We start from the raw sequence: 23,769 nt of genomic DNA, 5'->3' as shown, positions 1-23,769 counted from the left end.
GGACGGGTTTGAGCCTTGTTTGCAGCAGGTCTCACAGAGGAAGAAAGATGGGGCCATTCTCAACAGGAGTGGGGACACCTGGCCACCTCAGCCCAGTCAGCGGGCCAAGAAACGGATCTGGTATGTTGGGGGCATTTTGCCGAAGCCACTCTCCTTGGGACTGAGGTCAATGTCCTTAGGAGCCACAGGACTGGACATAGAAAAGTTCTGGAGAATGGTGGTGAAGAAAAGGAACAATTCGTTGCGGGCAATTCCTTCACCAAGACAAATGCGCTTTCCTGTGGGCACAGAGAATGAGTCATGTGAGCACCAGGGCAGTGTATAGCTTTTGGACTGTCTTTTCCCCAAACCCAGACAACTCTCCCATTGCAATGGATAAGAATGAGTTTGACACTCTCCTGTAACTCAAGTGAGAACGTTAAGAGATTCCCAAAACCTTAAAGAATTGGTGCAAGGGCCAGTGAGACCACCACCTGCCATCAATCCTGAGTACTTGAGTTCAGTCCCCTAACCCACATACTAGAAGGGGAGAACAAACTCCCGCTAGCTGTCCTCTGACATAAATGTAGGGCTCAGTCATGATAAGCTTAATAGGGACACACCACCCAAAGGGAGTTCTTAACATTCAACCATTATCAGCTGCCAGTGTAGGACCCAGTCGTGATAAACTTAATAGAGGCCTGAGTCTCAGTAGTTTACCCTGAGGCAATACCTGGTTGCAGGAAGAACCACAAACTGAGATTATCCAGGCATCACGCAAGAACAGACCATCCAAACGAAATTTCTTAGGTGCCAACCATGGTAGATAGGATCACCTGCCAGCGCACATTCACCAGGACACCCCTAGACAAATGTCAGCCATTCAGGGGTCCTGAACCTTAGAAACCCCTCACCCCCACCTTTACTACTATAAAAATCCAACCCTAACTGAGCTTGGGGCTCTTCTATTATTCCAATACATTGGACACATGGAGAGACCGAGTTTGCAATCTTGTATAAAATAAAGGCTCTTTGCTTTTACATATGGGACTCGGTCTCCTTGGTGGATTTTTGGGGACATCGCAGATCTGGGCATATCAATAAACATACACACACATACACACACACACACACTACAGCACATATGTATATGCATACAACCATGTACACAATGAATAAATAAATTGTAACATGTGTGCAGTTTATTGGTGGATGTCCCTTGGTCACTTCTGACAAATTTTGTGAGATTGCCAGAGTCCTTTATCCAGAAACATAAGGACCTACTTAGAGTAGGAATGAACTGTTTATGTCTACACATCTATAATACAGCATCTTTAGTGTTCCCTCCTTTCTCATGTGAGGGCATTGGTCCCCATCTCATTGGCTGCCCTGAGGGTGAAGGTGCTGTTTACAAGGGTTCTTAGATCAACAACTGGATGATATTAAGGGCCAGATATGATATGAGCCAGACACAGAGGCACATGCCTGCAAGTGCAGCACTTGGGAGACCAGGGCGGGCAGATGATGGACTGGACACCAAGCGTTCTCTGTCTCTCCCCTTTCTCTGTCCCCTCTACCACTCATGCCTACCCCCTTTCTCTCTTTCTCTCTGCCCTATGCTTCTACAGCTTGAAATCAAAGAACGTCAACAAATCCCCAAACACAATTAATTGTTCATACAATTGAGAATGGGAAGGAGCACATGATGAGGGCTCCATGGCACCCACCAGATTCTCAGGGGTATAAGGAGCCCTTGTCGGTTTGTCTCCTCGGGCATGGATCAGCACGGAGCAAGGGAGCCTGAAAGCCCAGGAAGAGGCTCCACCACCTGCCCTGTACCTCAGTGATTATTTTTTTTTTTTTCTGAGAGAGGGTTTCTCTTTGAAACATCTCTTGCTGTCCTGAACTAGCTCTTGTACACCAGGCTGGCATCAAATTCAAAGATCAGTTTGCCTCTGCCTCCTGATTGCTGGCTTTAAAGGCCTGTGACACCACTACACTGCCCTCAGTGATTATTAATGTGCAACTGGCTGCCTGGGGCCTCCAGGTGGAAGAGGGATTCCCAGCAACCCCAGTGTCCTCCAGTTGGGAAACTATGCCTGTGTAGGAGTATTTAGGGGAAGCACCTTGTCCCTTGGGGCACCTCCTTTCAACAGTTTAGGTGACATGAGTTTGGAAATTCATGGAGTAGCTCTCTGGTTCTGCTAGAACTGGTTTTGTGACCCAGATTTTTCCAGAACAACTTTTAATGACTTATCTCACTTTCAACACATGTCCCCATGCCTGGAGCTGGTGATTTAAACACTGTTCATGTCTCTTTAGCTGTAACATATTCTGGCATGTTCTCTCTCCCTCTCACTACCCTCTTCTCTCTGCCAATGTCAGCCTACATGAACCTATGCCTATCACTGCTATGTATCCTTTGATCTATTCCATCCACTTGTGTTTTTATAAATTCCCTAGATACCTCTTAGCTCCTCCCCATTCTCTGTCTAAGGACACCTTGTCATATGTTCCTCCTGAGCTTTCCCTCATGTTCCTCTGTCTATTTCCAATTGTGTCTCTCTCACTTCCTTTTCCCTGCTCTTCCTCTCTTCCTGTCTTATTCCTCCTTTCCCTCCAGTTCCTCACCCTTCTTCTTCTCTCTCCTGTCCATGCTCTGATTCCTACCACACATCTCCTCCTGTTGCAGCTTCCTTATGTCTCTGTGTGCCTCTCTTTATTGGAATCTGTCTTGACGTCCTTACCTCTCTGTTGTTTACTTGTCTTTGTCCTTCTTCTCCACATTCCTGCCTTTCTAGACTTGGGACTATTATATGGACATTTCAGGAGCCAAAGGTGATTGAAGTCACTTGGAACTAGACAATTCTTTGCTGAGACATGGCTCAGCAGGAGAACACTTGTCTAAAATCTCTCAGTGAGGGGATGAGGACAGACATGCTCAGCAGGAGAGCATCTTCTAGGATGCACAAGGGGGAGTCGGAGGTGTGTGCTCTTTGGAAGAGAACTCGCTTAAAGTGGTAACACACAGCCCTGGGCTCCACCCCTAGCATGAGGGTGGAGGGGACAAATAAAGACTAAGGAATTATCTCTAGAACCTCTCTTTCTATAAAAGATAAGAAACCTGAGCACAAAGATTCCATGTTTACATCCCATAGAGTCCATTCAACTGAATTAAATTGGCTGGAGGCAGCTTCTGTATGTAACAAATTAAACAAACACAACAGACAATTGAACCACACACTAACTTGAGATTATATTCTTTCAAGAAAGAACAAATCTCAACCACTCACAGCAGTTAACTACCCCATGCTACCAACTACAACAGCATAGCCAAGTAAGGCCACAAAAAGAGCTGGCACCCATCAAGCTGTGTGTCCATGCCCAGTGCCCTCTGGTCTACAGACACTGTGTGCTGACACTGATGGGTGCTGTAACTGAACTTTATCTGGTTCAGGGGATTATCCATTATGAATGGGTTCTTGGCTCAAATACATGCTACTAATTTTGATGTCTCTTACAATTTAAAACAGCCGTCAGAGTATTTAATGCAAACAGACAAGTGTGTCAGGACATACTCCATCTCCCTCATGCTCACACGTAAATTAAACAGACCTAGAATCCCTAGTAAAATAGACTGCTTCTCCCACCTTCCCACAAAGAAAGCACAGAGACAGATGGTTTTAGCACAGAATTCTACTAGACTTTCAAAGAAAAGTTCATGTCAATACTTATAAATTATTCTACAAAATAGAAACAGAAGGAACATATCCATTTCATCTTATGAGGCCACAGTTACCCTGATACGCAAACCACATAAAGAATCAGCAAAGAAAGAGAATTACAGATCAATATCCCTTAGAGATGCAAAAATACTCAACAAAATACTTGCAAACCAAGTCAAAGAATGCATCAAAAAGGTCATGCACTATGATCAAGTAGCTTTCATCCTGGAGACCCAGAGATGTTTCAATATATACAATATTAACAAATGTAACCCACCATAGAAACAAACTGAAAGAAAGAAAAACTCTATGATCATCTCATTAGATGCAGTCTTTGACAATAACCAATGCCTCTTCATGATAAAGTCCGGGAGAAATTAGAGATACAAGACACATACCTAAACATAATAAAGGCAGTTCATGGGAAGCCTACAGCCAGCATCAAATTAAATAGAGAGGAAATCAAAGCAATTTCACTAAAATTCAGAACAAGACAAGGTTGTCTACTAGCTCCACACCTATTCAATATATTACCTGAAGACTTAGCTAGAGGAATAAGACAACTGAAGGAGGTCAAGGGTATACAAATTGAAAAGGATGAAAGGAAAGTATCCTTATCTGTAGATGATACGATTTTATGTTTGTGTGTGTGTGTGTGTTTGTGAGAGAGAGAGAGAGAGAGAGAGAGAGAGAGAGAGAGAGAGAGAGAAGAAGAAGAAGAAGAAGAAGAAGAAGAAGAAGGAGGAGGAGGAGAAGGAGGAGGGAGGGAAGAAGGGAATGATGGAGAAAAAGAGGGAAGGAGGGCAGGAGGGAGAGAGAGAAAATTCCACTGGAAAATTTCTACAGTAATAAACACTTTCAGCAAAATAACTAAGGACAAAATTAACTCACAAAAACCAGTAGCCCTGCTACATACAAATGACAAACAGACTGAAAAAGAACCCAAGGAAACAACACCTTTGACAATAGCTTCACATAATATAAATATCCCGGGGTTACTCTAACCAAGCAAGTGAAAGGCTTGCACAATAAAACCTTCAAGTCTTTAAAGAAAGTTTGGAGAAGACATAAGAAGATGGGAAGATCTCCCATGCTGATGAATCAGTAGGATTAGCATAGTAAAAACAACATCCTTCCAAATGAAATCTACAGATTCAATCCTATCCCCATTAAAATTCCAAGGGAATTCGTCATAGATCTTGAAAGACAGTTCTCAGCTTCATAGAGAAGCACACACATACACAACAACAACAACATAGGAAGCTAACATAATTCTGAACAATAAAAGAATTGCTGGAGATCTCATCATTTCTTCTTTCAATTTGTACTACAGAGCTGTAGGAATAAAAACAGCATGATATTGTCATAAAAAGACATATTGATCAATGGAACCAAATTGAAGACTCAGACAGAAATCACACACCTATGTGTAAGGTTTCCATACCCCAATATTAAGTCTCTCTGCCGACACAGTAACCCAATCAAGCCAAATTAATAAGACCAAGTTTAATAAGCAAAGCATATTAACTCCCTGGTGATTCTTGGAGAAAGAAAGCAGAAGAGAAATCTCATGGCAGATTAGGGTCCAGGTCTTTAATATCCTGTAGGATTGGTTTTGAGCATCTCATGGGGAGGAGTGGGAGGCCTGTGCTGGCCTTGCTCAAAGCTGGGTTTGGAGAGAGAAGAGGGGGGCTGAAGTGAGCTTCAAAAAAGAAGCAAGAAAAAACTGGAAAAAACAGACATCAGCCTCAACAAATGGTGCTGTAGGCCCATATTGCTATATGGTATGGCAGACATAGGCCACACCTGAGGTAGTCCTGCAGACAGGCCATCATTGCCCTAACAAACGGTTAGGAATGTTGTTGCTGCTTTCTTTGTAATTTGGGAGATGCCTGAATAGAGATGCTAATTCAAGCCTACATAACAGCTAGCATACACAGCAGACAGGTAGATGCAGACTTGACAGAATGCCATTCACCTGGTTACTTACCTAGGAGACAGAATGCTGATGTATTTCCCACTCAGTTTATGTTTGGGTATAAAACCTGTTTTGGGGAGGAATTCTTTAGGATGTGAACTCAGGACTTCATGAGGGTCCACTGAGAATCTCCCTCCCGATAAAGCCATGTGAGTTTTGTATTTATTCCCACGCATCCACGCAGGTCCAGAAAGAGTTTATGTTGGGGTGTGGTAGAGAGAAATAATTTATGGTCCCGGCTAGCACCAGACCCCGACATGGTGCTAGTCAAATTGGATAACTGAATGTGGAAGGACGCAAATAGATCCATACTTACTACCCCACACAAAACTCAACTTGAAATGAATCCCAATCCTCAACATAAAACCAGATACACTGATGGGCAGTGGTTTCACATGCCTTTAATACCCAGAACTCAGGAGGCAGAGGCAGGTGGATCTCTATGAGTTCAAGGCCAGACTGGTCTACAGAGTGAGTTCCAGAACCACCAAGACTGTTTCACAGAGAACCCTGTCTTGAAAAATGAAAGAAAAAAAAACACTAAATAGATAAATAAACCCAGATACACTGAAGCAACAGAAAAGAAAGTGGGGGAGCAGCCTTGACCTCATTGGCACAGATGCCAACTTCCTGAACAGAGAACCAACAGCACAGACACTAAGGTCAACAATTCATAAATGGGATCTCATGAAACTGAAAAGCTTTGGCAAGGCAAAGGACACCATCATTTGGAAAAAGTGGCAGCCTACAGAATGGGAAAGATTTTTTTTAGCGATTTCACATCCAGTACGGGACTAATATCCAAATTATATATCGAACTCAAGAAATTAGGTTAAAAACTGAAAACCGAATTAAAATGGGGTTAGACCTAAACAGAATTCTCATGAAACACTTAATGTTCAACACCCTTAACCATCAGGGAAATGTAAATCAAAATGACTTTGAGAGTCTATCTTTACCTATCAGAATGACTAAGATCAGTAACACAGTGACCTCTCATGCTGTCGAGAATGTGGAGCAAGGGGAATACTTCTTCATTACTGCTAGGAGTACAAATGTACACAATCACTATGGAAATCAGTGTGGCAGTTCCCAGAAAGTTAGGAATCGATCTATTTCTAGACCCAGGGATACCGCTCTTAGGCATATACCCAAAGGACACTTAATCCTACTGCACAAACACTTGCTCACCATGTTCATTGTTGCTCTACTCATAGTAGCGAGAACTGGAAAAAAACTACATGTTCCTCAATAGAAGGATAAAGATGTGATACATTTATACAAAATATTATTAAATGTTTTAAAAATTGGCATCATGAAATTTTCAGGCAAATGGGTGGAACTAGAAAAAAATCCTGAGTGAGGCAACCCAGACCCAGAAAGATAAACATGGCATGTATTCAAAATTATATCCAAGCTACAATCCGTAGACCCAGAACGGTTAGATAAAGACAATGGGACCAGGAGGGAGACACGATTCTCCCTGGGAGGAGAAAATAGAATAAAGTTCATGGGTGGACTAGGGGCATCAGAGGGGACAGAAATGGGAGGTTCAGGTGGGAGGAGATATGGGCTTGAGGGATAGAGTGTGGAGAGAGACAGCTAGAATTGAGGGGCATTGAGTGCTGGTGTGGAAACCTAGTAAAGTAGAAACTTCCTAAACTATATGAAGACGATCCGAATGAAGTCTCCTAATAATGAGGGAGACATAGCTCCAACTGGTCAGATATTGTCAGTAAACAAAGCTTCTAGTACCAGGATGAGTTACATTCAATTGAATTGTTGGCCAAAGGGGTCCCATGGAAAATGCCAAACAATCCAAGGCTGTTGTCAAGACAGTAGGTTGATTCCACAAACTGACAGCAGGTCTAGAAGACAACATCCACACAGCACATTGACCTGTTGTTCTTGTGCCTACTAGAACATTCACCCCCAAGTTCTAGCATCTTTGGTATGGGAAGGTATTCTATTGGCTACTAAAAGAGAAGTATCTACATCAACCCAGGGACAAAACTTTTGATTAACAATGCTGTCTTGTCTGCAGGATACGCTAGGGCTGAATTGTGGCACATTGTTGGAGTAACTATTCAATCAATATCTGCTTTGAATATGTGACACTGTTTTGGTGACCAAGAGCCAGAGACTAACTAGCTCAGAGATATAAGATAAAACCAAATGCTACAAGATCTGAAAAGGAAAAAAAAAGTAACAACAAAATGACCCCTGAAGATATTCTGCTACACTCATAGATCAGATCCCTCCTTATTCAGCCATCTTCAGAAAAACTTCCCCCTGCAACAGATGGGAACAGATTCAGAGAGACACAGCCAGACATTTCACAGAGAGAGAAATCTTGGAACACAGCGCTCTACTTGGAATGTCTTTGTCAAAACCCTCCCCTCAGAGCTCAGAGCACCCAGAGGAAGAGGAGGCAGACAGAGGCTAAGAGTCGGAGGGGATGCAGGACTCCAAGAGAACAAGGCTCTGAACCAACTGAGCAAAGCTCATATGAACTCAGACTGAGGCAGCAGGCACAGGGCCTGCTCGGGTCTGCACCAGGTCCTCTGTGCTTATCTTAAAGCTTTCAGTTTAGTGTTTCCATGGATTCCTGAGTGTGCGAATGAGTGGGTCTCTGGTTCTCGTGCCTTCTCTTGGGCTCTAATCCTTTTGTTGGTTTGCACTATACAGCTTCGATGTGATGGTATTTGTTTAATCTGATGTCTTGTTTTGTTAGATTTGGTTGTTATCTCTTAGAAGCCTGTTCTTTTCTAATGAGAGACAGAAAGGAGTGGATCCAGGGGGAGACTCTGAGGAGTAGAGGGAAGGGGACACTGTAATCAGCATATATTGTCTGAGGAAAGAATCTATTCTTAATATAAGGGGGAAAAGAAAATAGCAGAAGTCTAACAGGAAGAGGAACACTCTGGGTGGCTTTGATATAACTGAGAAAGAATTGACGGATTTTCGTCACCGCACTTTCCACAGTGGGGAAACTCTCTTCTGCTCTTTTGAGGGCTTTATGTGGGAATTACTACATTGGCTTTAAAATTATCTTGGACATCCTGACCTGGGAATATCTGTGATCCCATCCCCTCATTTAATTAATCTGTTGTTTATTGTTGGCAGGGGCGAGAAAGACCTTGTGCATTTAATCCATTTTGTTCTCTGTGAACATCCTTCACTCTCTTCTGGTAGGCATTTAGTCAGGCATAAAGACAAATGTTTTCACTTGTTTAAAAAAGATTTTCCCCTAAAAATAAAATTGGAAAGAAAACTAATTGCTCGAGTTTAAAGGCTTTTAAATACCTCTCCAAAATCCTCCTCAGTAGAATTCTCCTTAAGTCAATAGTCCCTTCATGGGACAGGAACCAGGTTGAAAGTGATGGGTTCAGGTAAATTTGGCAGCCAGAATAGCACTAAGTAATCATGGACCTAGTCCTGTATCCTGGAGGGTGAGCCTGCCCTCTAGTGTCTGGGAAAGGAAGCACAGGTCCCTCTCACCTATGGAAAAGGGCATAAAAGCTTCATTTTTCTTCAGAGTCCCACTGGCATCCAGGAAGTGGTCAGGATTGAAGGCATCTGGTTGTTCAAAGTACCGTGGGTCATGGAGAGCTGCACTCAGGATGGGGTACACTTCAGTGTTCTAGGAGACATTGTGAGAGGCAATGATATTAGCATACCCTGACTCCCATATGCAGACAGTCCTTAGGGAACCACAGAATGCTGGGAAACCACAAACAGGACTAGGGTGGTCACTGAAAGAGTGGAGGATGACCATGTCATAGAGATGTGGAATCACAGCTGGTCTCACCTTGGGGAGCAGGTACCCTCGGAACAAAGTGTCTTTGGTGACTTTGTGCGGTACTCCAATTGGGAGAATATCTGCAAATCTCTGAATCTCAAGGATGACAGCCTCAGTGTAAGGCATTTTGGTGCGGTCATCAAGGGTTGGTGGGCGGTGTGAGCCGATCACCTGATCGATCTCCTTTTGGACTTTCTCTGCACAGAAAGGGAGACAACATAGAATGTCTGTCCCTTAACAGAAGCAATGCACAGTGACCCTGTTTTCTGTGAGCCAATAGATTAGGAACAGTGCAGAGCCAGGAGACTCTGCTGAGAAAGACACAGAGTACTCTAGGGCACGCACACCTGTGCTTCTCTCCATCCACGACTATGTTAGAGACTCTCTACAAAGCTCCAACCTTGCTCATAACAGAAAGAAAAGGAAAACCGACAGCTAAGGGCTCTTTTCACCTATCAGTGTGAGGGAAGGCTGGAGAGAGAGATGGTAAGAATTCTCCATATTTGACATATAATGATATAATTTGTGTTCCTGCATAACACACACATCTTGAATGGAATTTATATTTTAAAATTCAGAGAGCTGGAGAAGTGTCTCAATGGTTAAGAGCGCCAGTTGCTCATTTAGAGGACCAGGGGTCAATCCCCAGCACTCACATGACAACTCACACTGTGACTCCAGGTCCAGGGAATTCGACCCCCTCACACAGACATATATACAGACAAAACAACAATGCACACTACTAAAAACAAGTGTAAAAATCCATACTAATAACCTGAGGCTATATCCTCAGGAATAAAAGGAAAGTAAGTTAATCTATGCATAATAGAATACTAAATATTAATACTTTGGTGAATATTTTGGCCAATAAAATGGCTCAGTCAGCAAATGCATTGATTTCCATACTGATTGCCTAGCTTTGACAATAGAACCCGTGTGAATGTGAAGGAGAGACCCAACTGCACAAAGATGTCCTCCCACCTCCACACATGAACTGCAGCAGACAAACTCACAACATCACATCGATTTCAGATTCTTAGAATGTGAGTGTGTAAGTCAGCCAAGCAATGGATGAGTTGGTTAATAAAGGAAAGATTGCTGAGTGAGTGAAATGAGCAAAGCAAAACTGGATGTCCATATTCCACTTCTCATTCACTGTATTAACCAATTAATGAGTCAACAAAAGGTTCATAGACAAATAAATCAATGAGTACAACTAACCAAAAATTAAGCAAATATGTCAAGGAATAAACAATAAAATATAGGAATAAATGGGTAGGTGTGTAGAACGATGAATAAGTCACAGATAAATGAGTGAGTTATTAAATGGATACATGGAGGATGGGTGGACACATGAAGGGTGAATTCAAAGGTCAGTTAGTAGAATTAAGGAATGACCAATGAATCTATGATACATAGCCCATTCAACTAGATCTGATCAAAGAATAAAACTCACAGGCTGATTCATCCAAATAAATGATTGAAATATGTGTCCTTAGACGATGCAGAGATGAAAGAATCAAGGATCAATAATCTCTGGATATAGAGAAGATAGGCAGAGGAATACATGAGTGGGTAAATAGTTGTTAGAGGGATGGATAATGGTGGATGGATACCAGATGGATGGGAAATGAACAGAATGGGTAAACGGAAAAAGAGGTGGACCAAGAGAAAGACAAATGAGTAGAAGGATGTAAAGACAGAAGGAAAGAAGGAGGGAAGGATGGATGGATGGACGGACAGACAGAAGCATGAGTGGATCAATCAACCATTACTTGATAGGTGAAAACAATGGAAAACAGGCCAGCTGAGTGTTCATTCATGCACCACCCACAGCATTGCCCTGGTTTAGAATTAATCCAAAGCCTTCAGCGCTCCAGATATAAGAGGTCCATGGCTCTCTCATCCACACAAACTTCCCAGCCAATAGGGAGCTAGAAGATTCCCCAACTGGCCATCTGTGGTTCACCTGCAACATGGGGATATTTGAGCATGAGAAGAAAGCCATAGCGGAGCGTGGTGCTGCTGGTCTCGGTGCCAGCAAAGAAGAGAGACAGCACGGAGATCATGAGGTTCTGGTGATGGAACTCCGTGTGTTGGTTGGACTTCTCCTGGCTCCAGATGGGAGAGAGAAGGGAGGATCAGGGGTAGCTGGAGACTTTCAGGAAGATGCACACACATCCTGGGAACTGTCCTTCTGTCTCACATTATGTGGATCACATGACATTTCTCAGTCCTTAATAATATTGCTTGATCTCTGTCTGTTCTGTCTTCTGTCTCTACTGTGCTCTCTGGTAGTTTATAATGGTTTGTCTCCCGGGCTCTTTCTTCCTCTGTGGTCTTTCCTGCTTTTTGTCCTTTGCCCTGTTTCTTCCCCAGCCTTCTTTCTCCCTATCACATTTTCTCTTCCTTTTATTTTCATCATTTTCCAGACACTTCTGCATCTCCTACACTGCATTTCCTGTCTCTCCTCCCCATCCTCTGCCCCCTTTTCCACTGCTCACATTCTCAGCCTTCACTCTCAGCCATCCCCTCTCATTCACGCAGGACTTACCTTCTCCATGCGTAGAAGGTAGGTATCGATGAAGTCTCTTGGATTGCTGGGGTCCAAGGTTGTCCGGTGCTTCTCCACATTGTGGCCGATGTAGTCAAGGATTTCTTGCACGTTTTTGAAGATTTGCTTGTGGGCACCAGGAAAGTACTTCAGGAAACCAGAGAAGAGCTCAAACACCTGCAAGAAAGAAGGGCCCAGGAGGTTCTCTTGAGCTTTTAGGTCACAGGAAGTGGAAGTGCTCTTGGTGTTCCATTGCTGCACCATACCCAGAGAAGAGATGCCACAGCCAAGGCAACTCTTACAGAAGAAAGCATTTTTGATGACTTGCCTACAGTATCAGAAGTTAGTCTATTATCATCATGGTAGGAAGCAGACAGGCCTGGTATATGCCTGAGAGCTTTCATCGTGATATCCATGTAGACAGACACGTACCTCAGAACTGGCATCATGATGTACATGCAGAAGGGCATGTCTGAGAGCTGATATTATGATAGCCATGCAGACAGGCATGTGTCTGAGAGCTGACATCATGATAGCCATGCAGACAGGCATGTGTCTAAAGCTGGCATCATGATTACATGCAGACAGGCATGTGTCTGAGAGCTGACATCATGATAGCCATGCAGACAGGCATGTGTCTGAGAGCTGACATCATGATATACAAGCAGAAGGGCATGTGTCTGAGATCGACACTGTGGTATACAGACAGACTGGTAGAACTAGAGGGAACACTGACGTTGCATGGGATTTGAAAACTCCAAGTTCACCCCTAGCAACACATCTTCTCCAACGAGGACACAAATCCTAATCCTTGCAAACAGCGCTTCAAGCATGCAAATACACTACCCTATGTGGGCCAATCTCACTCAAACCACCTCATGCCCCTAGGTCCCCATGTTAAAAGGATAAGTGCACAAAATGCACACACAAATATACACATCTCTCTCATATGTATACACTCTACACACATGCATGTTCTGAGCTTTCTCTCTAAACCTGCCTCTCACCCTAGCCTTGCACTCTGTGTCTCCATTTTCCTCTCCTCTGCTCTCTCTCCAATACCCTGTGCTGAATTGTCATTGTGTGTTTTAATTTGGGGTTTTGCTTATGCATACAAGGTCTCATACTTGCCTGAGTGGCCTTAAACTCAGTATAGCAAAGGATCACCCTGAATTTATCATCTCCCTGCCTCCGTGTTCTGGATTTGCATGAGTGGTGTGCCACCAAACCCAGGAAATGCAATGAGGACCTCATGCATGAAAACCAAGTCCTCTACCCTCAGAGCTACAGCTGCAGTCCCCACATCACCATTTCGTGCAGGTGTGAATGACTCTGTATTTCTGCATTTACATCTCTGCCCTGCTCCCCATCCTATCTCCCCACCTGTTCGCAACCTCTTTGCCGCTCGAAATTGTCTCTGTCTTTCTTCAGCTCCAAGATGCTCCTTTTTTCACCCACCTAGCAGTGCCTTCTTTCTTCTGCCTTGGATGCTCCTCTCTCCCCACCCACTGACCTGGCTGGAGAATGAGCTGATGAGTGAGAAGGTCTGATAGAACAGGTCCAGCAGGCGCAGGAACTGGCGGTCTTTGTAATCAAAGCGCTCTCCAAAGACAATGGAGCAGATGATGTTGGCTGTGATGCACTGGAAGAAGAAGGTGGGGTCCAGTGGTGCACCTGGAGGAGGATGCAGAATGAGAGACAGGGTATATAGAACCAGGGAACATTTGCCTTCGGCCCCATCTCTGTAAAGCTGAACCCCTCACTCACCACTCAATGAACAGGAACAGCTGCTACCACCTTTGCACATATGATGCCCATATGAGTCTGCACTCAGAGATGCACGAATCCTTTTATTTAACTCCCCTCAGCAGTATAGAGATTATGAGGTGCTATTCATATACACAGAAGGGGAGGCACCTTCACCCAGGAAACTCAGCTAATCATGACTGAAGCTAGAATGCTGAGACCAAGAGGTGGAGTGTGTGTAGTCAGCCTCCACACTGCTCCTCCTCCTAGGACAGCATCCTGACTCTGAGCTGATAGCTAACTCTCCCTAGAGAGAAGGATTCAGGGACGGCTGTGTGAATTTCCAACTCCTGCACACTCCCTGCGCATCTTCCAGTCTTCCTCCATCCCTCCCTCCTCTGACTTCCTCCATCCCTTCTCTGACTTCCTCCATCCCTCCTCTGACTTCTGAGCTCTGTGGTGTTCCAGATGTCATTGGACCCTGCTGACTTCGTGTGCCAGGTTCAGTAATGGACCCTGGTGTTGGAGAACTGTTGTCAGTCTAACAGTATTGGGGCCACTGTTGCCCTTCACGCTCAGCTGGTTTATCTGTGATCTCTGATCCTGTGTGGATATTTGCCTGGGGCTCAAGAGCTTCACTCAGCCTTGGGGCTCACTTCTCTTCCTCTGGGTCCTTCCATCTCTCACTTCTTTCTCCAGTTCATTCTTCTCAGCCTCTGCACCTTTCTTCCCTCCCCCTTCCTTACAAACCTCTCAGATCTCCTGAGAAAGGTCCATAAGAGATGACAAATACCCCGTGTAAAGAAGTGGAGGTGCCAACAACAGTCTTGTCACCAATGTGCCCTTGATATAACAAACCTTAAAGTGCCCAGGGTTCTTTTGAGTTCTGCCAAAGTCAAACTCTCATGAGCCTCTGTGTCCACTCTGCTCACCAGCACATTCACAAGGAAGAAAAACACAGTTCCCTGCTTAGACCATGTCTACAGGTCCTCCTGCTCATTTCCCTTAGAACTAGATTGCACATTTGTCTTTGAAAAGACCGTGGGGGTGGAAGGCAGGGATAGGGAGCAACTACAATGGTTGAGTCAAAGTGGCTTTGAACTCTATGGGCAATAGAAGAGAACCTGGGAACTCTCAGTCTCCTGCCTTTACCGCTGGTGTGCCGGCATTACAAACATGCAGGACTGTACCCACTCATATGGTCCTAGAAGCTCTAAAACCAGTCACAGCCACATTGTAAGACAGGACCTGAAAACATAGACAGGACTGGCCTTGAACATATGAGCATCTTGCCTCACCTTCTGAGCTCGGAGAAGACAAGTGTGCACCAGTCTGTAGTTGACAGAAAATTAAATCACAGATTGATTTTCTGAAGAGAAGTGACCCCTAAGGTGAGTACATATTTCTGAGTTATTTTACACAATATATCTGACATTCCTTTCCCTGCCCTTGTTTTCCCACCTCTGCCCTTATCACATTCTCCCCATACATTGTCTGTGTGTGTGTGTGTGTCTGTCTGTCTGTCTGTTTCTCTACACTGTTTCTCTTTCTTAGGCTATGCACTCAAGTCCCTGTGTCACCATCTTCCTTTCTGCCCATTCTTTGGGACTCACCCTGGGATTTCCGCAGCTCCTCCACCAGACATCGGGCCTCCTCCTGAATCCGCTCCTCCACAGTCCTCTTCCCCATCCCAAAGTCTCTCATGGTGGCCAGAGAGAATCGCCGAAGGGCCTTCCAGCGTCCCCCATTGGCAAAGATGACACCTAAGAACATAGGGGAAACTTGATGGGTTACAACGGAAGTTCAAAGGCCCCGAGTCCTTCCCCACATCTTTGGCTCCACCTCTCACACAACTTCCTGGACCACATCCTCCACTCCATCCTGTCCCATGTCTCACCATATCCCTGCACAACTGGCTCAACCACAGCAACTGTCCCCCGGCCAGAGAAAGCCTCAGCTTGGTCCACCAGAGCTTCCCTTATGGCCTCTGTCCCACACAGCATGACCACGGGCCTCGGTCCCAGGTGCAGTGTGAACACATCTCCGTATTTTTCTCGAAGCTGCCAAGGATAATCACACCAGGATTGTGGTTAGTCACTGTGAAACACACATAGATTGGTAAATGGGTACCCCTCCCCTGGGCACCCTTCCCTTTGAGAACCTGAGAGGTGAAGGGTTAATTCACCAGACATTCAGGTCTGCACTGGTTGGCTGGATTTCCTAATCAGTGCATCAGCACTGTAGAGTAGGGGACAGGGCAACACTTGTTTATAATCCTGGCACTAGGGGGACAGAGACCAGAGAATCAATAGTTATCCTTGGCTACACATCCAAACTGAAGACAACTTCAGCTACACATGACCCTATCTCCAAAAAAAAAAAAAAAAAAAAAAAGGATAGATATAGATATGGATGCAGATACACATGTAGTTACATGCCCATAGTCTTCAGACTGGCTGTTTATCTCTGGACTCTCAATGAGGAACCGTGCTTTCTGTCACCAAGGCTGTCCAATGCCTCCTGACAACATCATAGAGAACGGCCCTGACCCACCCACTGGGTTACATGGGAAGGAAAGCGATAGTCACCTAGCAGTGGTCCTGAATGTGAGTCATGACTGCAGTATGGACACTTGGAAAAATGCCTGGCAATGCAACCATCAGGGCATCTACAGGGAACTGGTCCCAGGAACATGACAACCCTGCAGTGCTGAGAGACCTTGAGGAGCATGGTGAGGAGTTTGCAAACAACCCCCCCATCCTCTTGTAACCTTTGCTCCCTCTAGATTGCACTGCAGCTAATAGAATTGAAAGGCTATGAAAATGGTCACTGCCCAGTGTTGTTTGGGGACAATGCCAAGATAAAGCTCTGTACATGTTTGATGTTGACGTATTTATGTTTTTAGATGGGGGTCACCCTACTGATTCTTATCCAACAATGAACTAACAATACTCAGACGAGATTAACAATGGAGATGAAATTTGCCAACTCAATGTTGACACAAAAGCAAGCTTGGATTCTATCTGCTGCACCTAACTGATGTTCAAATACAGGTGTGGTTGATGGTGTGTCAGGACAGTCGGAAGGCAGTGACTACAAGGGACTGAGACAGGGACCAGTCTTGATGTTAGCTGGTCTGCACATCAATGATAAGAATCTGTGCTTCTTTCAAATTTATTGAGGTGTGTTTTTTGAGAGATGACCCACTTAAATCATATCTTAACTCAAAATTTAACAGCTGGAGCTGGAGCGGTGGCTCAGTGGTTGAGAGCACTGTCTTTATTGCAGAGAGTTTAGTCCCGCCTCCCATGTCAGATAGTTAACAACTTGCCTGTAATGCCAGCTTCATGGGATTTGACATCCTCTAGCTTCTTCAGGTATCAGACATGCATAAGGACCACTTAAACACAAACACACACACAAACACACACAATGATGATGATGAAAACAAAAATAGAGAGAGGGTAGGTGGATGGATGGATGGATATGTAAATAAGTAGGTAGATGGATGAATGGATAGATAGACAGACAGACGATGCGATATAGATCATTTGTAAACACTGTAATTTGGGCACAACAGATAAGAGAACTTGGCCACAGTTGTGATGACCACGGTTTGGATCTCAGCATCAATATAACAAGACAGGGTATTCATGCATACCTATGACTTCTGAGCAGTGTTTGACAGTGAAGATAGGATTTCTGGGACTTGTTGACCTCCAGACCCAGTTTCAGGGAGGGATCCTGCCTCAAAGTAATAGGCAGAATTGATGGAGGAGGACACCTGGCACCCTCCTCTTGGCCTCTGCCCCCATGAACAGGTGTGTGCACACAGTTAGAAATATACTCACACAGACAGACATACAGACCAACACACTCAGAAATTTGCAAGTTTTAGAAGTTAGAGTTAAGGTTACTTTAAAATGCTATGCACTGCCCTCTGCAAGCCCCCTCCTGGTTCCCTACTTCTGCTCTTACATCCATAAGAACAATTTCACCACAACCCAAGTCACAGCATTCTCTGAAACATTCCTTACTTAATACCCCGAAACTTTCCCTAAGCCCCTCACTGTACCCTTGCTGCTGAAAATAAGATCAAGGTCCCTTCCATGATTGCACTGCTGTACCTGACTGGATCCCATCAGTCCTCTGCTGCTCCATTCCTCCTTGTTCCTCTTTAACACCAGCCCCATGTTGCTCCCTGACCCTGTTCTCCTTCAGGTCCTTTCTGCAGCACCTGCCTCCCTCGGTGCCACTATCTGTGTCTCTCAGAGTTTTTGTTCACAAGCAAAGCAAGACATTGTGTCACAAACTCCCACCATTTGCTGAAACACCATGCTGCTTTGTTTGATTCATTGCTCCCATCCATCCTCTGTGTCTGTCTGTCACTGCCAGTATAATGCTCCATAGGCATAGTGACCTTATCTGCCTCTGAGATGTCACAGATAGAATGTTCCCCAGGACAAAGGGACCTAATAAACTATCAGTGATTTGGTAAATAAGTGAATGTGTGGGCAATCAAGTTGTCATTTAATAAACACGATTGTCACACCCTTGGGAGTCCTGTATCCTTGTAGTCACCAGAAGAGAAAGGCAATATTCAAGAACACTCCAAACTGAGGCACAATCCCACATCTCTCTGACTTTGATGAACGGAGAAGAATTTGTACCAATCCTCTTCCCCTAAACCAGGTCACACAAGTGTTCAGCTCTTCTCTTTCCACTAGTCAAAGCATACTGGGTGACTAGATGGCCAAGAAAGACCTGGAACAAGTCCAAGAATTCTCAGTTTTATTGCGGATTGTTTTATTCTGAGAAGGGATCTTTTATCCCAAGCTGGTCTCAAGTTCTCTCTGTACCTAAACGACGACCTTCCAGCAAAGAAAAATACTTCAGAGATGATAAATAAGATTATTCCGTAACGTAGGCCTTTCTGAACAACTGGAGTGTGATGGAACTCCTGATCCTCCTGCCTCCACCTCCCAAGTGCTGGGATCATGTGTGTGTCACAAACCTGGAAAATGCTCACAAGTTTTTGTCAATTTCTGTATGCCTATTTACAAAAGAGGTGGCCTGAACTCTTAACATAATTCTGACAAATTTCAGTGGTAGTTACATCATGAAATGGCTTTATTCCCAGAACATTTCAGAGACTTGGGAGCTGCAGATCTGTATGCACCAGATCTCGGCCTCTCCTCTCACTGTCTGTTCCTGTGCCTGTGAACCTTCCCCAAGCTGAACCTCATCTTCTGTCTCAGCTCATTTTCCAAATGTCAAGAAGGCACTTTATAGAGATCACAGATTATTTCTTACATTTTTTTGAGACCGGGCATTTTTAGGATGGCATGCATCTGAAAGGAGTTTCTTACCATGTTATCCATGTTAAAAGAAAAGGCAACAAAGCATGACTGAGAAAAAAGGGGCTGAACTCACTTTGATGATAAACCCACTCCTGTGACAGATACATCGATCCATTCATAAGGCAGATCTCAGAAGAAGAAAGGAGGAGGCAAGAGTGATGGCCAAGATGGTGATGATAAGAAGAGGAAGAGCATTGGAGAACAAACGAAAGTCGGGGAGGTACATGCTAAAGGTCCCTCCTCTTTGGGCTGAGGATGTATTTGTTTGGCAGAGTGCTTGTGTGGCATGTGCAATTTATTCCCAGCACCCAATAAAAAGGATGTGATGTAGCACATGCTTAGAAAAATACTTATGTTTAAAATGATACCGAAATAACGCTCCCCAAAATAGTAACACCACAGCACAGAGTTTATTTTAAAGAAAAATGGCATGTTATTATGACACCACAGAATCCTGGTGATTTTAAGCATGGAGGGTCCAGCTCCTCTTTGTGTCTCTACCACTGGCCAAAAGAATGTCATCATTAAGACCTCAGTCTTTGTAATAGATACACCATGACTAAAGCCCACACAACCATCTTACAACACAGCTGCCTAGAAGAGGTCTCAGCTTCTTGAGCCACCAGAGAAGCTTCCAAAAACCTCTCGGAGGGCTTGCCAGCTGCTGTCTCATGTGCATCCGCACACGGAGCTGACACAGCCGTTAGCAGCTGGATTTGACTCAGGCTCCAGGCTCATCCACGACACACTTGAGAGAGCCGAGCTGGTTTGTTCTGGGCTTCACTACAGGACATCACTACCACTTGGCATCCAGAAGTATCTGTCTGGACCACCTGTTCTTTCTTATTGCCTGTTCGATATGCTGTGCCTTGAACATGATTAAAGTGTCCTCTGTGCACTCTCTGCTCGAAGCTTGGTCCCCGATGTGCTTGTGTTGAAAGGTGACAGAGCCCTCGGGATCTGGAGCCTAATGAGAGGCAATGGGTCTTCAGGGCAGATCCACAGAATAGGTTAATGCTGGTCCCACAGAGAGGGCTGGGTTCTCAGAGAATGGATTATTATAAAACAAGGCCAACCCGTATGGTTAGCATCTACTGCATGTGACCGGTTTTTCTGTCCTCTACTGTATTGTGACACACAAGAAGGGTCCCTATCAGAGGTTGGAAGAATTGAAGGCTTGATCTTAGACTGTCAAATTTCACAATTACGAGCTGGATAAGCCTTTAATTTACAAAGAACTTAGCCTCTGGACTTTTGTGGCAGCAACAGAAAACCTATAAAGACATGAGGACACTCTCTCTTGCCTGCTTAATTGAATCACTTCAGTTTATACTGTCCTTAGCATACTTAAGCCAGTTCATCCCCATGACCTGAAGATTCAATGCCTGCCTCTCCCCTGACACACTGTGACCTCATCCACCTGGCTCCACATTTCCCTAGCACCAGATGCGGCTCAGGAATGGCTTTTTCTAGAATGTCATCATTCTAGAAAGTCTTTGTGATTTCTTTAAATCCTGCTACTTACATGAGTTTGTTTGAACTCCCAACCAATCATAAAATTCCTATTGCTTTGCTTGTATCCAATATCACCCAGGTGAGCAGATAATTTGTCAAATTAATTTCTATGAGTTCATTCTATATCTGCAAACAGACTCTCAGCTTCTGAAGACCAAGGAAGGCAACTTGGCTCCCTGACATTGCCACAAACATTGGATCGTTGATTTGAACGGTTCTTTAAGGAGCTCTGTAGAGGGCAGGAATTCCCTGACCAGTGCACATCACCTAGCCCCTGGGAACCTTGTTTGCACATGACATGATGACTGTCCCTACAGGGAAAAGATGCAGCATGTCGTGCTATCATGACAGGATGTCACCAAACCTCACTGTGAGTTCTGGGCGTAAGGGTGCTGGGGGAGGTGCCACTTTCTTCAGTGATGTAGCTGTTCATAAGTTGCTCACATGACAGTAAATATCTCCTACATCCATACTTACTCAAGCAACCATAATTACCTCTAAGTAGGAATGACCTTTAGACACAGAGACGTGGACAGCAGAATAAGAAAGGAAGGAATTAGATTTTCAGAGAATACAAAAATATTGGATAGGATGCTAAGTGGAACTGTCTGGCATGTGTGAAGCACATTTGAAAAACACTTATGGCCAGATGTACCACACATCTGTCAATCCAGCACATGAGATGTTAGCTCAAAAGGATTATTAGCCTGAGAAAAGGAAAATGATCTTATTCCCCCTGCCTCCCCAAAATGAAATTGTCTCAAATTTTAAAATTCAAATCAATACACCATTGATCCAGGTGGGTGATATCTTAAAAATTCACGGGGTAGCTGGATTTTTGCCACAAAATCAGCTTTCTAAAAGGGAAGTGGGGCCAAGAATGCGAAGTGATTACTAATAAAGTGGTAATTAAAGATGAAATCTCTCCTGTGAAGACTGTAAAAAATGGCGTCAGGGTCAGCTCCTTGAATGCTCCATGTGTTATAAAAACATAAAAATAAGCATTCCCTACCTACCCCACCTCCTGACCTGCCTCTCCTCCCCTTTGTTCCTGAACACAGCAGGCTAATGCTAATCCCTTGTGCTGGCAGAAGCAAATCTAATCTACTGCTACATCTGACATTTTTCTTTCTCTTCTGGACCAAAGAGGAAAATTGTAAGCCCTTGGCACACATCTCAACACCTCGACTCTTCACATTACAAGCACAGAGCCGCACCCAATTCCAACATGTCAACTGACCTGCGCACCATCTGTCACCAATCAGCACCTCACCTTCCACTCAGCAAACTTCCCACCTGAACCTACTGCGTGGAAGGAGTCCCTTGCTTCTCCCACTGAGTGACCTCCAGGAGCAAACACAGGGCTAGGCCATAGGGCACAGACCTTGTGTGTGTCTCACCTGCATGAAGGAGTTGAGGAGGCCTCCTCTGTCCATCTGCAGAAGGTTCCCCAAGAGGGGCAGGGGACGAGGTCCTGGAGGGAGATGTCCACGAGCTTTTGAGTGGCCCCTGACCAAGAGCAGTAAGAAGCTCACGAGAAGAACAAGGAGGAGCAGGACACTGGTCTCCATGGTCCTGGTCTGAGTACTGTCCACTTGATTGCACAATCCAGCGGGTCTTTTATGCTGGAGCTGAATCTCCACCCAGTTGAGCAACTTCAGTTATTTCTGCCTCCTATCTCATCATTGTCCCATAGTGTTAGCACCCATACTTCCTGCTTGGGCTGTCGGTGACCTGCTCAGTCCCTGTTCCGAGGATTCTGGCAAGGACAGCAAAACAGGTACTTAGGACAAAAGAATATAGTGAGTCAAGCATCTTGATTTCAGGGGTTTATGCACGCATGTCAGCTCAACTTTCTCTGTATATTTACACAGGCATGAACTGACTGTGTTCTATATATGTGAAGGGATATTTCTTATGTGAGTGTGCATGTCTGTGCTTTTGTGTGTTTCTCTAGATTTGTGTGTGCATGTTGTTGTTGTTGTGGTGGTGGTGGTAGTGGTGGTGGTGGTAGTGGTGGTGGTGGTGATGGTGGTGTGTCTGTATTGGTTGGTTTTTCAAGACAGGGTTTCTCTGTGTAACCATGGCTGTCCTGAAACGCACTCTGTAGACCAGGCTGGCCTCCAACTCAGAAAACCATCTGTCTCTGCCTCCTGAATATTGAGATTAAAGGTGTGAGCCACCACATGTGGCTCACAAGTACATCCTTGCATTGGGAATCTATTCTGTTTGTTCTTATTTTTGCGCGTGACTTGAGTGACAGGAGTACAGTTGTGTGTTACTGTGTGACTGTGTGTTTGTACATAGCCCAACCCCAGTGCTGATGTGATTTCTCCAGAGTCCCCATGTCACTCTCTGGCCTGTGTCAACCACAGATGGGAGAAAGTGGAGAAGTAGGGAGATAGGGGGTGTGAGTGTCAGCAGTCAGGTGGAGAGAGCGGCTCCAGCCTGGCAGAAGACCAGTTGGAGCCTCTGGGTCTCTGATCACTGTGACTGCTGATCACTTCCCCCTCCTGGCTGTCTCACAGCCCCTGAACCTCTCTGGCCTTCCCCCTGACCCACCTCTCCCTAACGGGGTCTCTATCCCCTGTGGACTCAGAGCTTCAGGGTACTGAGACTGTCTAACTCTGTTTTCCTACTGAGGCAGAGTGCCAGAGAGCAGGAAATTATAATTAGGAGATATTTTACATTGTGCTTCTGGAAGCAGTTATTTCCCAGAACACCGCTCTGGTGTCTGGTGAGACATTTGCTGCTGCATTATAACATGTCAGGGGGCAAACAAGTGCACCTAAGACTGGGAGAGCTGAAAAGGAAACTGGACACTCCCATAGAGGACCTGCTCCTATGACAATGACGTCAATCCAGTCACATAGTGTCGTGGTTGAATGTGAAGGACCTCCCACGACTCCATATGTTTGAATGCATGATCTCTAACCAATAGTATTTTAGGATGTTCTCAAACTTGGTAGGAAGTTACTTGAGGGAACCTTTCCCTCACACCCTTCTCTCTCCCCTCTCACCTGCCACATGCTCACACAGCAAACCTAGGACCCCAGTTGCCCCGCCTTCCTGTCTTGAAACTGACCCTAAACAAATCCTTCACACTTGCT

The 23,769-nt window shown here is 44.8% G+C and overlaps 1 protein-coding gene across 1 annotated transcript; it reads right to left on the bottom strand.

Annotated features, from left to right (window-relative positions):
• Positions 1–17: 17 nt before the first annotated feature.
• On the bottom strand, positions 18–22,270 carry LOC130870538 (cytochrome P450 2B1-like). Its single transcript, XM_057763332.1, has 9 exons — positions 22,060–22,270; positions 15,682–15,844; positions 15,398–15,547; positions 13,552–13,712; positions 12,039–12,215; positions 11,454–11,595; positions 9,494–9,681; positions 9,184–9,325; positions 18–278 (listed from the first exon to the last, which is right to left on the bottom strand). The coding sequence occupies exons 1-9, from the start codon at positions 22,228–22,230 to the stop codon at positions 97–99; spliced, it is 1,476 nt and encodes a 491-aa protein (XP_057619315.1). The 5' UTR covers positions 22,231–22,270; the 3' UTR covers positions 18–96.
• Between the last annotated feature and the right edge of the window lie 1,499 nt (positions 22,271–23,769).

This window comes from Chionomys nivalis, chromosome 2 (assembly GCF_950005125.1).
Source record: "Chionomys nivalis chromosome 2, mChiNiv1.1, whole genome shotgun sequence".
NCBI lineage: Eukaryota > Metazoa > Chordata > Mammalia > Rodentia > Cricetidae > Chionomys > Chionomys nivalis.
The sequence above is the reverse complement of the archived record's forward strand: the minus strand, read 5'-3'. Positions and strand labels throughout refer to the sequence as shown.